The sequence below is a fragment of the Chionomys nivalis genome, chromosome 2 (assembly GCF_950005125.1).
Source record: "Chionomys nivalis chromosome 2, mChiNiv1.1, whole genome shotgun sequence".
Lineage (NCBI taxonomy): Eukaryota > Metazoa > Chordata > Mammalia > Rodentia > Cricetidae > Chionomys > Chionomys nivalis.
The window spans coordinates 54,806,537-54,818,907 of NC_080087.1; the positions used below are offsets into that span (position 1 = coordinate 54,806,537).

The 12,371-nt window shown below is 36.9% G+C and overlaps 1 protein-coding gene across 5 annotated transcripts in view; it reads left to right on the top strand.

The window, feature by feature from the left end:
- Rev3l (REV3 like, DNA directed polymerase zeta catalytic subunit) overlaps nt 1-12,371 on the top strand; it is a 136,580-nt gene that overhangs the window by 48,634 nt on the left and 75,575 nt on the right. For all 5 annotated transcript variants that reach the window (XM_057762652.1, XM_057762653.1, XM_057762656.1 and 2 more), the window contains 2 exons: nt 3,263-3,337; nt 5,086-5,246. In XM_057762652.1, coding sequence (XP_057618635.1) covers nt 3,263-3,337; nt 5,086-5,246 — 236 coding nt within the window. The remainder of the gene's footprint in view (nt 1-3,262; nt 3,338-5,085; nt 5,247-12,371) is intronic.

The window sequence follows — 12,371 nt, forward strand, 5'->3', positions numbered from 1 at the left end:
TCTCTTTTTCTTCTTCAGTCTCATATCCTGAGATAACAAAATAAGATTCTTAAGCCCATATAGTTATTTAGTTACTCAGCTGGGAGGGGTGGTCAGAGGCCTACTCATGGGATTTGTTACCCCTTCCAGCATGTGGGTCCCAGGATTTAAACTTCAGTCTTCAGGTTTGTTGGCAGACACCCTTAACCACTGAACCATCTTACCAGTTCCATTCAAGCTCTTAATTTCTGGTCTGTTCAATTTTCACTGACTTCATTTGTTATGTATAGATACTAAAGACATCAGCTACTAAAATGTGTCATGTGTTGACATAACACGTTTATATATAACACATATATGGGTGCATATATAATTTGCATCTCCCTAGTAAACTTGTGAAATTAATAAAGCCAAATAAGGGAGGTCTTATAAGTGCTGTTAAAGGACACTGTGCACGAGTAATGGTAATAGACTATATTGTTTTGGGGCTTCTTGGGCTTTCCCTCTAACTTGAAACGAGGGGTTGCTTGGCAGTCACTGCAGGTTTTGTTACTCTAAGGCTTCTGAAGTAGAAGGCATTGACCCCTCTGGTGTCCTTCACTTTTTGCTTTTGTTAAGCATTTCTTGGGCTGGGTAAATAGTTAACTAAGTAAGAATGTTTGCTGTCCAAGCATGAGGACTTGAGTTTGGGTCTCCAGCACCCACATAAAGATCTCAGTGTACATGTCTATATGTATGCTTATAACTCCGTTGTTTTGGGGGGCAAAGACGGAGATTGCTGGGACTTGCTGGCTGTCGGCCTGGTTGCAAGTTCAGTAAATGTCTTAGTTACTATTCTATTGCTGTGAAGAGACACCATGACCAAGGCAACTCGTATAAGAGAAAACATTTAATTGGGGACTTCCTTATAGTTTCAGAGGCTTGGTCCATTATCATCATGGCATGGAGCATGACAGCATGAAGGCAGGCACTAGAGCAGTAGCTGAGAACTACACCCGGTCATTGGGGGGGGGGGGAGGTGCTATGAGGAGAGAGAGAGAGAGAGAGAGAGAGAGAGAGAGAAATAGAGAAATGCTGGGCCTGGCATGGGCTTTTGAAACTTCAGAGCCCACCCCCAATGACACACTTCCTCCACCAAGGCCACGCCTCCTAATCCTTTTAGTCTGATCTAGTGCCACTCTATGATGACTAAGTATTCAACTTTGTGGACCTATGGGGGCCATCCTTATTCAAACTACCACAGTAAGAGATCCTGTCTTAAGGAAACGTGTGATAGAACAGAGAACACCAAATGTCCTCCTAGATCCCAAGAGCGTGCATGTACATGCACCTATACACAAGTACACACACACACAAATTTTCCTTCATGTCTGACAGTAGACTTGGTGGCTATGGTAGTTTTCATTTTCCTGCAACATATTTTTGGAAGATTTATTTTTTTAATCGTGAGTGTATATACACATGTACTCATGCGTGGGTGCCTGCAGAGGCATTGAATTCTCCTGGAGCTGGAGTTTCAGGCAATTGAAACCAAACTCTGCAAAATCAGTATATATTCTTAACCATTGAGCCATCTGCCCAGCCCAGTATTTTTACTTTCTGCAATATTTTTGGTTTTGTTGGAGAGACTGAGGAAGACTCAGTCCTTATTTGTCATAGTTTTCCTTTGGCTGCTCTAGTGTATTCTGTTTTCTTTTTGCAGTACCTTTTCCCATCGTGTGTCTGCTGCGCTAGGGATGGAACACAGGGCTTTACACTTACCATACAAGTACCTTGCCAACTGCACCCAAGTCTAGCTCTTGCTGGGTACAATACTCATGTTTGGCAGGGTTTCTACCCCACCTGAGAGCTCAGATCACATCTCTTTCTCCCCTGTAGTATAATGTTCCTGCTGGAACTTCTGCTTTTATCCCAGTGACTTAATACTTGGCCTTGTTTTAACTATTTTACTTTGAGGTTTTTTTAAACTTTCTTTGAGTTTTGAGAATTGATTTTAATATTCCTTAGAGAGATGCTTTTTAAATAAAATATTTTAGAATTCCTTTGAACTTTCTGGATGTGGAGAACAGTATCATGTAGCTGGGTCTACTGTGAACTCCTGAACCTCTTGCCCTTAACCTCAACAATTACCTAGCCAATTGTAACATTTTTATCACTTATTTTGTTTGCTAGATTTTTCTTATGCCTTTCCCCCTTATGTTCTAAAATCTCATAAAATTAATATGACCTGCTTAATGGAATTCAGTTAGTGTCAACATCTTTTTACTTTTTGAAACCTGGCTAGATTATTGCAAAAGACCTATTCTCAGGCCCAGAAATTCTTCTAGATGCTCAGTTCTACTGTTGAGATTCTTAACAAACTAGATACTTAACTTCATTCATTTATTTTTTACCTTTAGGATTTTTTTTTAGTGTTTCTAGTGTATATCTCTTCAATAATTTAATTTTTAGTAATTAATTCTCCCATATCTTTACTTAATGATTTTCACAGTTATACCTTGAGTTATCCTTCTAAGTTTATTTGTCTGTTATTACTTAGTATTGTACAAGGTCTTTTGGAAAAATTCATTCTCTTGAGAGGTTTTTGCCAACTAATTGATTCATTTCCTTTGTGCTCTACTAGATGATTACTGTGTTCCTTGGAAGCCCACACTACATTTTTCTTTTTCATGCATCTTTATGCTAATATTTGTGCATCTGCTGAGTTAGTTCCCTGTGCCAGTTTGTGTGGTGACTTTAGTAGTAAGAGACTTTCCTATTATTTTGATTGGATGTGGCATGCTGATTTGTGTTCCTAGTGAGACAAGTTTCTATGGATGTATTCAGCTTTTTCAGTTACAATCAACACTAGCAATATCTGCAAGTTTCTGTAGACTGCAGTGTCTGTGGGATTATACTATTAGCCAGAAAGTAGTTCCCTTAGATTGGGCCTGGCTACAGATGTGATATGCTTGCACATTCTCATTCAAACCACCATACTAAATGAGCAACTTTTTCTAGAGTTGTGATGATTAAGTGTAAGTTAGAAATGGTTTGCTTTTCGTTTTTGTCCCTATTTTTGTCAAATCATTTCTTTTAAAAAAAATTTTCAAAAATGCTTTGGTGTTTTTTATATGAAAATCTCTAATAGGTTTAGTTGAAAAGTTTTGGGGTACTTTTATATGTGTTTTCATAATATTAAATAACTATTAAAGATTGAATTAGGCCAACTGAACCTAATTAGGACAATAAGTTCCATTTCTGAATTGCAGAAATATTTTTAAATGTTTTTCTTTTATTTCAGGCCTTTTTATGGTTATCATGAGAAGGAAAGACACTTTATGAAGATCTATCTTTACAACCCTGCAATGGTGAAAAGGTACAGAGATAAATGAGACCAAAATACCAATGACCATGACTTAAATGTTTTAGTGAGAACAAGAAAAAGATAGAAGAAAGGCTGTGTAATTTTAACACCGTTACAGTTAAGGACATAAAATGTCCACGCATATGAGTAGAAAAAGTCCCATTGCTTAGGTTGTGTGAAGGTTATTTCAAAGGTAGGTCCTTTTTATGGCTCCTGTCTACTTCTTTTTGTCTCGGATGTAGTGTGTTTGTTAAATTTTGTAAGGAGAGATGACAACTGTGTGCTGTAATGTTGCTGCCCTATTGACCAGTCCATATGTTCAAAACTGAAAAGGAGATAGCCCTTTGATTTCAAAGTAATTTAAGACTTGTGAAAGACTACAGTGAGCAGGCTTCTTGTTGGTTCCTTACTAGCTGCTTCATATTTTGATTTTTTTGTTTTTGTTTTGCCTTTAATTAGTCTACTGCATCTAATTTACTTTCCCAGTTATTCTAGAACCCATGTTATTGAAAGCAAGAATGAAACAAACGCATATATTTCATTGTAAATTCACAAGGTTTCTAAATGTACATGACAACAAAATATAAATGGCCTTTTGGATGAGTACTTAATGTTCTTATTCAGGAGAGCTTCTCAGTTAACATTACTGAGTTCCAAAAGTTAGTCATTTGGTAAGAGATAAGTTGAATGATTCTTTATCTACAGTGAGTTAAGGAACTGTAAGAGATGTGAGAACCAAAGACTTGAAGTTTGCTTTGAATTAAACTGATTGAGCGCCTTACCAAATTTTAGATAGATGTTAGATAGATAGATAGATAGATAGATAGATAGATAGATAGATAGATAGATAGATAGATAGCCCTAATCCCAATAGTTATTTTCTTTTATATACAAGTAAAATAGTTTTTGTACAGCACACCCCTGACCTTATACAAAGTAGCTTCTATTAAGCACTAAAATAATTGTGCAGAATTCTGCCAAGTAAGGACTTTGTATCAGTTCTCCTCTGTTCACTTTTCTTGTAACCATGGAGTACAAAAGAACACTTATTGGGATTCTTATTATCTTTTACATACCCAGTGGTAAGAAAGTCATTTTTCCTTTTTAAAAATGAGTTATCACAGTGTTGTAATCCTTCAAATTTATTTATTGTGTGTGTGTGTGTGTGCGTGTGTGAGCATGTGAGTGTGTGTGAGTGTGTTTGCCTGTCTGTGTGTGCACCGTGAGCATAGGCTACCTGAGGAGGGCAGAAGAGGGTGTTAGATTTCCTGGAACTGGAGTTACAGGTAGTTGTAAGTTACTTGTTGTGAGTGCTAAAATTTTTCTTTAAAAAACTTGGGAAGAAAAGAACTTGTTGACTTTTAGTTACTTTTGGAAGGGCTGGTACAACCAACTCCATCTTGGTGATTTGGGTCAGGGTCTTGTCAGAAAACCTAGACTGGCCACAAACATATCCTCCTGCTTCAGCTTGCCATGTGCTGGGACTGCAGTCTGTGGTATGCCCAGTGTGTGTTTCTGTAAGTTTCTAAAAATGGTTTAAATTTTTTTCTCCTTTTAATACATGAATTGTTTTTTTTTTATTGAGAAAATTTCATTTTCTTTAAAATTTTAATTTAAACTTTTAACTTCAAATTAAATACAAATTTCTGGAAATATTGAAATGAAAATTTTGTGTATTTTTTGTTTTCTGTATATATATAGTTATTGCTTCATTTGATATTTTAAAGAACATAATCCTATAACTTTATTTTTTAATCTAGAATATGTGAACTTTTGCAAAGTGGAGCCATAATGAATAAATTTTATCAGCCTCATGAAGCGCATATTCCCTACCTCCTACAGCTCTTCATTGACTACAATCTTTATGGGATGAATTTAATAAATCTGGCTGCTGTCAAGTTCCGAAAAGCAAGAAGGAAAGGTAAGGTTAATTTTCCAGTTCAGATTAAGGCTTTGAAACAGGTGCTGTGTAATCAATGACTTACAAAGTAGTATATATTAAGAAGTTAATGCTGAGTGGCTAATGAAGAAAAATAAATGCTCAGAATGGGGTTTAAGACTACCAGGAAAAACTTTTGAGAGGACATTTTCTGGAGCTGGATAGATGGTTCAGTAGGTAAGAGCACTGGCTGCTCTCCCAGAGAATCCCAGTTTGATTCCAGCATCCACATGATGACTCAGAACTATGTTTAATTCTAGTCCAAGGATTTCAATGTTATTTTCAGGCACCAAGCACACCAGTGACAAATAGAAATACTTGCAGGCAATATACATAAAAATAAATAAATCTTTAAAGTAGTACAAAAGACAATAGTTTATACTGAAATATTCACATGCTATATAATTCACCTACTCCTAAGGAGACAACTTGAAGATTTTTCACCTATTTGGAGCTATGAGGCATTGTAATAGGTTTAAATATTTTAGTCACCTTGAAGGAAACCTTTTTATACTTTAGTCTGTTTATACTTTATACTTTAATCTGCAAGCTTCCCAGGCCTATGACTGCTAAGTAATCAATAATAAACTTTCTGTTTCTGTATATCTATCTTGTATATTTAGTATTAGTAGATTTGTACAATATGTTGAAACATAATTTTTATACTTACTATAATATTCTTAAGATTAATCCATGTGTTTTATATTAGTCCTTCATTCCTATTAGTGACACAGTAATAATCTGTTGTGTTTATAACCTGCATTTTTTGTTTTCATCAGCTGATGGTCATTTGGAAATCTTGCCTTTTCTGGTTCTTATTAACAATGCTATTTTGACACTCAGTACAATTTTTTTTCTTTTAAGCATATATACCTTGGGGTAGAATTTTTAGGTTCAGTGGTCTAGCTTAGAAGAGAGGAAGAGGGAAAGAGAAGGAAGGAGGGAGGATGCACGCATGTGTATGCACATTGATGCATGCATGTGTGTGCACATTGATGCACATACTCTTGTGTAGATAAACACTTTATCTATTGTGTAATCTCGTCTTCCTTTCTGTTTCTTTTAGAACAAAATGAAATGGATATTTTTCTTTTGGCCAAAATGTTCTTCCTGATGGCCATATTTTCTTCCTTTATTCCCATAGTTCTTTACTCAGGGGTCAGCATTTTTGTCTCTTTAAGTTTACCAACTGTTCTCCTCCTTTGGTTTAATTTCTTCTACTATTCCCAAACCTTAACGAGCTATAGTTTGAGAACAGTCTCTTTAAAAAAAAGAATTCATTTAAATGTTGGGCAATATTCAAACAATAGCAAATACACTAAAGAATATGCAAATTATTTAAATGTTGGGCAATATTCAAACAATAGCAAATACACTAAAGAATATGCAAATAATAAAAAGTGCAGACCAAAAGAGGTAATGTAGTAAGGATGACTTTCACTTTGTTTATCATGGGAAATTCAGAATCTTCTTTGAGTCAATCATACTATTGTAAGAGAAACCCAAGTCCAGGTCTACCTGGCAGGTGGAAATTCCAGAATAAGATAGACTCACCAGTAGATTTACCCTTAAGTTGAACACAGGTAAAGAACTTGGACCCTCTTAAGACATTCAATCCAGTTAGGATATCCTGGGACTAAAACATTCTCATATATGGAATGTGATCTAAGGTGGGAATAACATCTGGTAATATTTAGATCTAGTTAAAGAAAGTTCAAATCCTCCCTAGAGCATACTCTCTTAATATTCAAGTATATGTTCAGTACACAATGTACTAGAATATATTAGAATTAGTCTTTGTAAGTCAAACCTTGTAAACACATCCCAAATCAGCAAAGAACTCAGTTGGTGTCATCATTGGTGGCTACTGAAAAATTAATCATTTGTAATCTTTATCAAGTAAGGATGCTGTGTGCAGAGTCCTACTATACAATGTTATATTCACTAATAGTTTTAAAAATTATTTTAGGCTCTCCAACTGTTAATATCCTTATGTAAAACAGTTTAGATGCAGCAAAACTCCTTTTAGAAAGAAAATACTTTATAGTGACAACATATACTTCATACTACATTATTTAAATGCATAGAGATTAATAATGCCGTGAACCTAGTTCATTACTCCCCTTCAAATACCAAAATAATTCTTTTATTTATAAATTATTATACTAGCTAATAGTAAAACTCAAGTTTTAATGATATTAAAACTTTTCATCTTCTCACTGACTTAGAATAATATAAAATCTCTCATATGCAACCAGATTTTCTGAGTGAATAGTTCTCCGTAGGTCCTAAGAATCACTAAGAAAAAAATCATATAAAGAAGGTTTAGATAGGCTTGACTGCCTATTAGCTTCTTTGTAAAAGGATAGCAATATGAAGCCCAGGAGAAAGTCCACATTTGAAACAGCTCACATATAGTCTCCTTAACTTTGACAGTGATACTGTGGTACTTCGGTAGAGAAATAGCTTGCATATAGCCACCTTAACTTTGACAGTGGAGAAAGCATTTTCATTTCAAAGATTACTTCTAGAATTGTTGGATGTATTTATGTCAGGACCAGCACATATAGTTTATTGGCTTATACTCTGTGTGTGTGTGTGTGTGTATTTGTGCATGTGCATGCATGTGCTGTTCCCTCCTTCACTCTCCCCTGCTCCCATATATGTATGCGTGTCTGAAAATTGAATCCAGAAGTCTGTGCATCCTAGACCAGCATTCTACCACTAAGCCACATCCCACTTTGCTTTACTCAGGTTTACTGCAAGAACATCAAGTGCTCTTAACCATCAAGATATCTCTCAAGTCTCGAGATACATACACACACACACACACACACACACACACACATATACACGTACACATGTATTCATGTATTTTATGCTATTTTGAATGGAATTATTATTTTTTTTATTGAAAAAAAAATTTTCCCGCTTCCTCCCCGCCTCCCATTTCCCTCCCCCTCCTCCCGCCCCTCTCCCCCTCCCCCCACTGCTCTTCTCCTCTCTCTCCAGTCCCAAGAGCAGTCAGGGTTCCCTGTCCTGTGGAAAGTCCAAGGTCCTCCCCCCTCCATCCAGGTCTAGGAAGGTGAACATCCAAACTGTCTAGGCTCCCACAAAGCCAGAACATGAAGTAGGATCAAAACTCCGTGCCATTCTCCTTGGCCTCTCGTCAGCTCTCATTGTCCGCCATGTTCAGAGTCCGGTTTTATCCCATGCTTTTTCAGTCACTGTCCAGCTGACCTTGGTGAGCTCCCAATAGATCAGCCCCACTATCTCAGTGGGTGGGTGCACCCCTCATGGTCCTGACTTCCTTGTTCATGTTCTCCCTCCTTCTGCTCCTCATTAAGACCTTGGGAGCTCAGTCCGGTGCTCCAGTGTGGGTCTCTGTCTCTATCTCCATCCATCGCTAGATGAAGGTTCTATGGTGATATGCAAGATATTCATCAGTATGGTTATAGGATAGGTTCATTTCAGGTTCCCTATCCTCAGGTGCCCCAAGGAACTAACTGGGGACATTGCCCATTGACTTCTCGAATTTTGCATGCAAATGGATGGAAATAGAAAATACTATCCTGAATGAGGTAACCCAGACCCAAAAAGAAGATCATGGGATGTACTCACTCATAATTGGTTTCTAGCCATGGATAGGGGCCACTGAGTCTATAATTTGTGATCCTAAAGAAGCTAAACAAGAGGGTAAACCCAAGGAAAAACATATAGTTATCCTCCCGGCTATGGGAAATAGACAAGATTGCAGGGCAAAAAATTGGAATCTTGGGGGTGGGGTGGGATGGGGGTGAGGGGAGATGGGGAGAGAAAAGTGTGAAGGAGAGGATGAGGGGAACTGGGGGAATCGGGGTGATTGGGGATAAAAGAAGGTTGGATAGGGGAGCAGGGAAACTCATATCTTAGTTAAGGGAGCCACCTAAGGGTTGGCAAGAGACTTGAACTGGGAATGGCTACCAGGTGCCCAGGGCAATGTCCCCAGTTAGTTCCTTGAATGGAATTATTTACCTAATTTCTTAATCAGCATGTTTGTTGTTTCTTTATAGGAGGGCAACTGATTTTTGTGTGTTTGTTTTTATATTCTGCTACTTTGCTGACTGCATAGCAGCTGTGTGTGGTTTTTGTTGCAGTTTTTTGGGTCTTATATGCATAGAATCACAGCATCTGAAAGTAAAGGTACCTTGACTTCTTCCTTGCCTATTTGTATCCCTTTTATCTCCTTGACTTGTCTATTGCTGTAGTGAAAACTTGAATAGGAATGGAGATGGTAGACATTTTTGTCTCTTCCTGATTTTATTTGAAATTCTTTTTCTTCATTTAGCAAGATGTTGGCTTTGGGCTTGCTTTATTATGTTGAGATATTTCTCCCGCCTCCTTTGATTCTCTAGGACTTTTATCATGAAGGGATGTCAGCTTTTCTGCATCTAATGAGATGATCATATGGTTTCTGTCCTGTCATATATTTATGTGACAGATTCAGCTTACTGATACATTAGTATCTCTGGGATGAAACCAGCTTGATCATGGTGGACAGTATTTTGGATGTGTTTTTTCAATTTGGTTTGCTGGTATTTTATTGAGAACTTTTGTGGCCTTGTCAATCAGAAATACTAGCATATAATTTTCTTTTTTAATGAGCTTTTGTATAGTTTTGCTATCAGGTTGATCTCAGCTTTGTGAAAAGTATTTGGGAATGTTCATTTTTTTTGTGAAATAATTTGAAGTATATTGGTGTTCTTCTTTGAAGGTGTGATAGAATTCTCTGCTGAATCCATCTGGCCCTGGGGTTATTTTTAGTTGAGAGACATTTAACTACTACTTTTATCTCAATTGTATTTCATAGGTCTATTTAAATTGTTTAGTTTATCAATTTAGCTTTGGTAGGCCATCTAATCTAGAAATTCATTTATTTCTTTTAGATTTTCTAGTTTACTGGAACATAGATTATAAAGTACTTCTCAAGTCTTTATGATTCTTTGAATTTCTTGAATGTCTATTGTAATGTCTTTATTTAGAGCCTCAGTTTTATTGGTTTGGATCATCTCTCTTTGGTTAATTTAACTAAAGGTTTATAAATTGTAGATGGAAGTTTTCTATCTCAGAGTCACTTGGTGCCAAATACCCAGCAGCCACTTCCCAAATTACCACACAGAAGCTTAATATTACTTATAAATGTTTGATCAATGCTCAGGCTTATTATTATCAGGCTTGTATTTTAAGTTAATCCATATTCATTATTTACGTTCTGCCACATGGTGGTACCTTTGCTCAGTATGGCATATCCATCTTGCTCTCTCTGCGCCTGGCCTGCATCCCTGACTCCACCCTCCTTTCCATCATCCTTAATTTGGTTGCCCAGCCTATACTTCCTACGTGGCTACTGGCCAGTCAACATTTTATTAAACCAATTTAAGTGACAAATCTTTTTTTTTCTTTTTTTTTCTTTTGACAAATCTTTATAGTGTATAAGAGGTTTGTTCTACCGCAATCTTGTTAATCTTTTTAAAGAATTAACTTCATTTTATTGATCTTTATATTTTTCATTAATTTCATTAATTTCAACCCTTATTTGATTATTTCTGCCTGTCTACTTTTGGGAGGTGTTTTTTTTGTTTTAGTTTTTCCAAGGCCTTTAGGTGCATCATTGTAGTAGGAGCTGCGGGCCTGCTTTTTGTCCTGCCCGGCTCCTGCACGGCTAGCTTTATACCCGAAATAATGACACACAAACTGTATTCTTTTAAACACTGCTTGGCCCATTTCTATTCATGTGTGTAGCACCCCAAGGTGTGCTTACGTCCATCCTGGGTTGGAGCTTCATTGTGTCTGCTCTGGAGAGGAGAGCATGGCGTCTGTCTCTCAGAGGAGCTGCCCTGCATCTGAGCTCACTTCCTCTTCCTCCTGCATTCTATTCTGTTTACTCCACCCACCTATGTTTTAACCTATGAGGGCCAAGCAGTTTCTTTATTACTTAACCAATGAAATCAACAGATTGATATGACACTCCCACATCACATCATTAATTTATTAATTAAAGATCTCTCAAATTGACTGAACTGACAACCAGAAAACCTGCATGGGACCTACCTAGACTCTCTGCATATATGTTACAGTTGTGTAGCTTGGTCCTCGTGTGGGGCTAACAGTGGGAACAGGGACTGTCTCTGACTCTTTTACTGGCTTTTGGGACCCTACTTCCATACTGGGTTGCCTAGCCTCATCATAATACACGGGGCAAGTGCTTAGTCTTACTGCAACTTGATATGCCATGTTTTGTTGATACTCCTGGGAGATCTGCCCTTTCCTAAACAGAAATGGAGAAAGAGTGGATTGGGGTTGGGGGTAGGCACTTAGTACTGTAAACTTTCCTTTACTGTGTCTCATAGATTTTGGAATGTTGTGCTTTCATTTTCATTCATTTCTAGGAATTTAAAATTTTTCCTACGTAGTTTTATCCTTCACCCAGTTGTTATTCAGTAGTCTGCTGTTACCCATTTGTGTGTTTTCTGTTGTTTCTATTGTTGTTGGGTCAGATAAAATGTAGGTCAGATATTTATTGAAAATAGTTTTGTGTTCTGCCAATAATGTGTATTCTTTAGGGATTGGGTGGAAAACCTTATAGTTATCTTTTAGATCATTTGGTTTTCTATATCATTAACTCAGGGTTCTCTGCTTATTTTATTTCCAGATGACCTGTATGTTGGTAAAAGCAGGGTGTTAAAAATCACCCACTATCACTGTGTTGAGGTTATTGATTTTTACCAATGTTTTCTTTATGACGTTAAGTGTCCCTGTGTTTAGGAGTATAATATCCTGCCGGTGTATTTTTCCTTTAATGAGTATGAAATGACCCTTATATATTCCAACTAATTTTGGTTTGAAGTCTCATTTTATCAGATACTAAAATACCTACTCCTGTCTTAGTTCTATTTGTTTACAGTATTTTTTTCCCACCATTTTCCTCCTATGGTTGTAGCGTGATTTCTAATTGGTCTTAATAATAAAAGCCCAGAGTCAGATATTAGGGGATGAAATCTGAAAGATCAGAGAAGCAGAGCAGCCAGCCATTAGTTCTTATCTCTACTGAATCCTCAGACCAAAAGG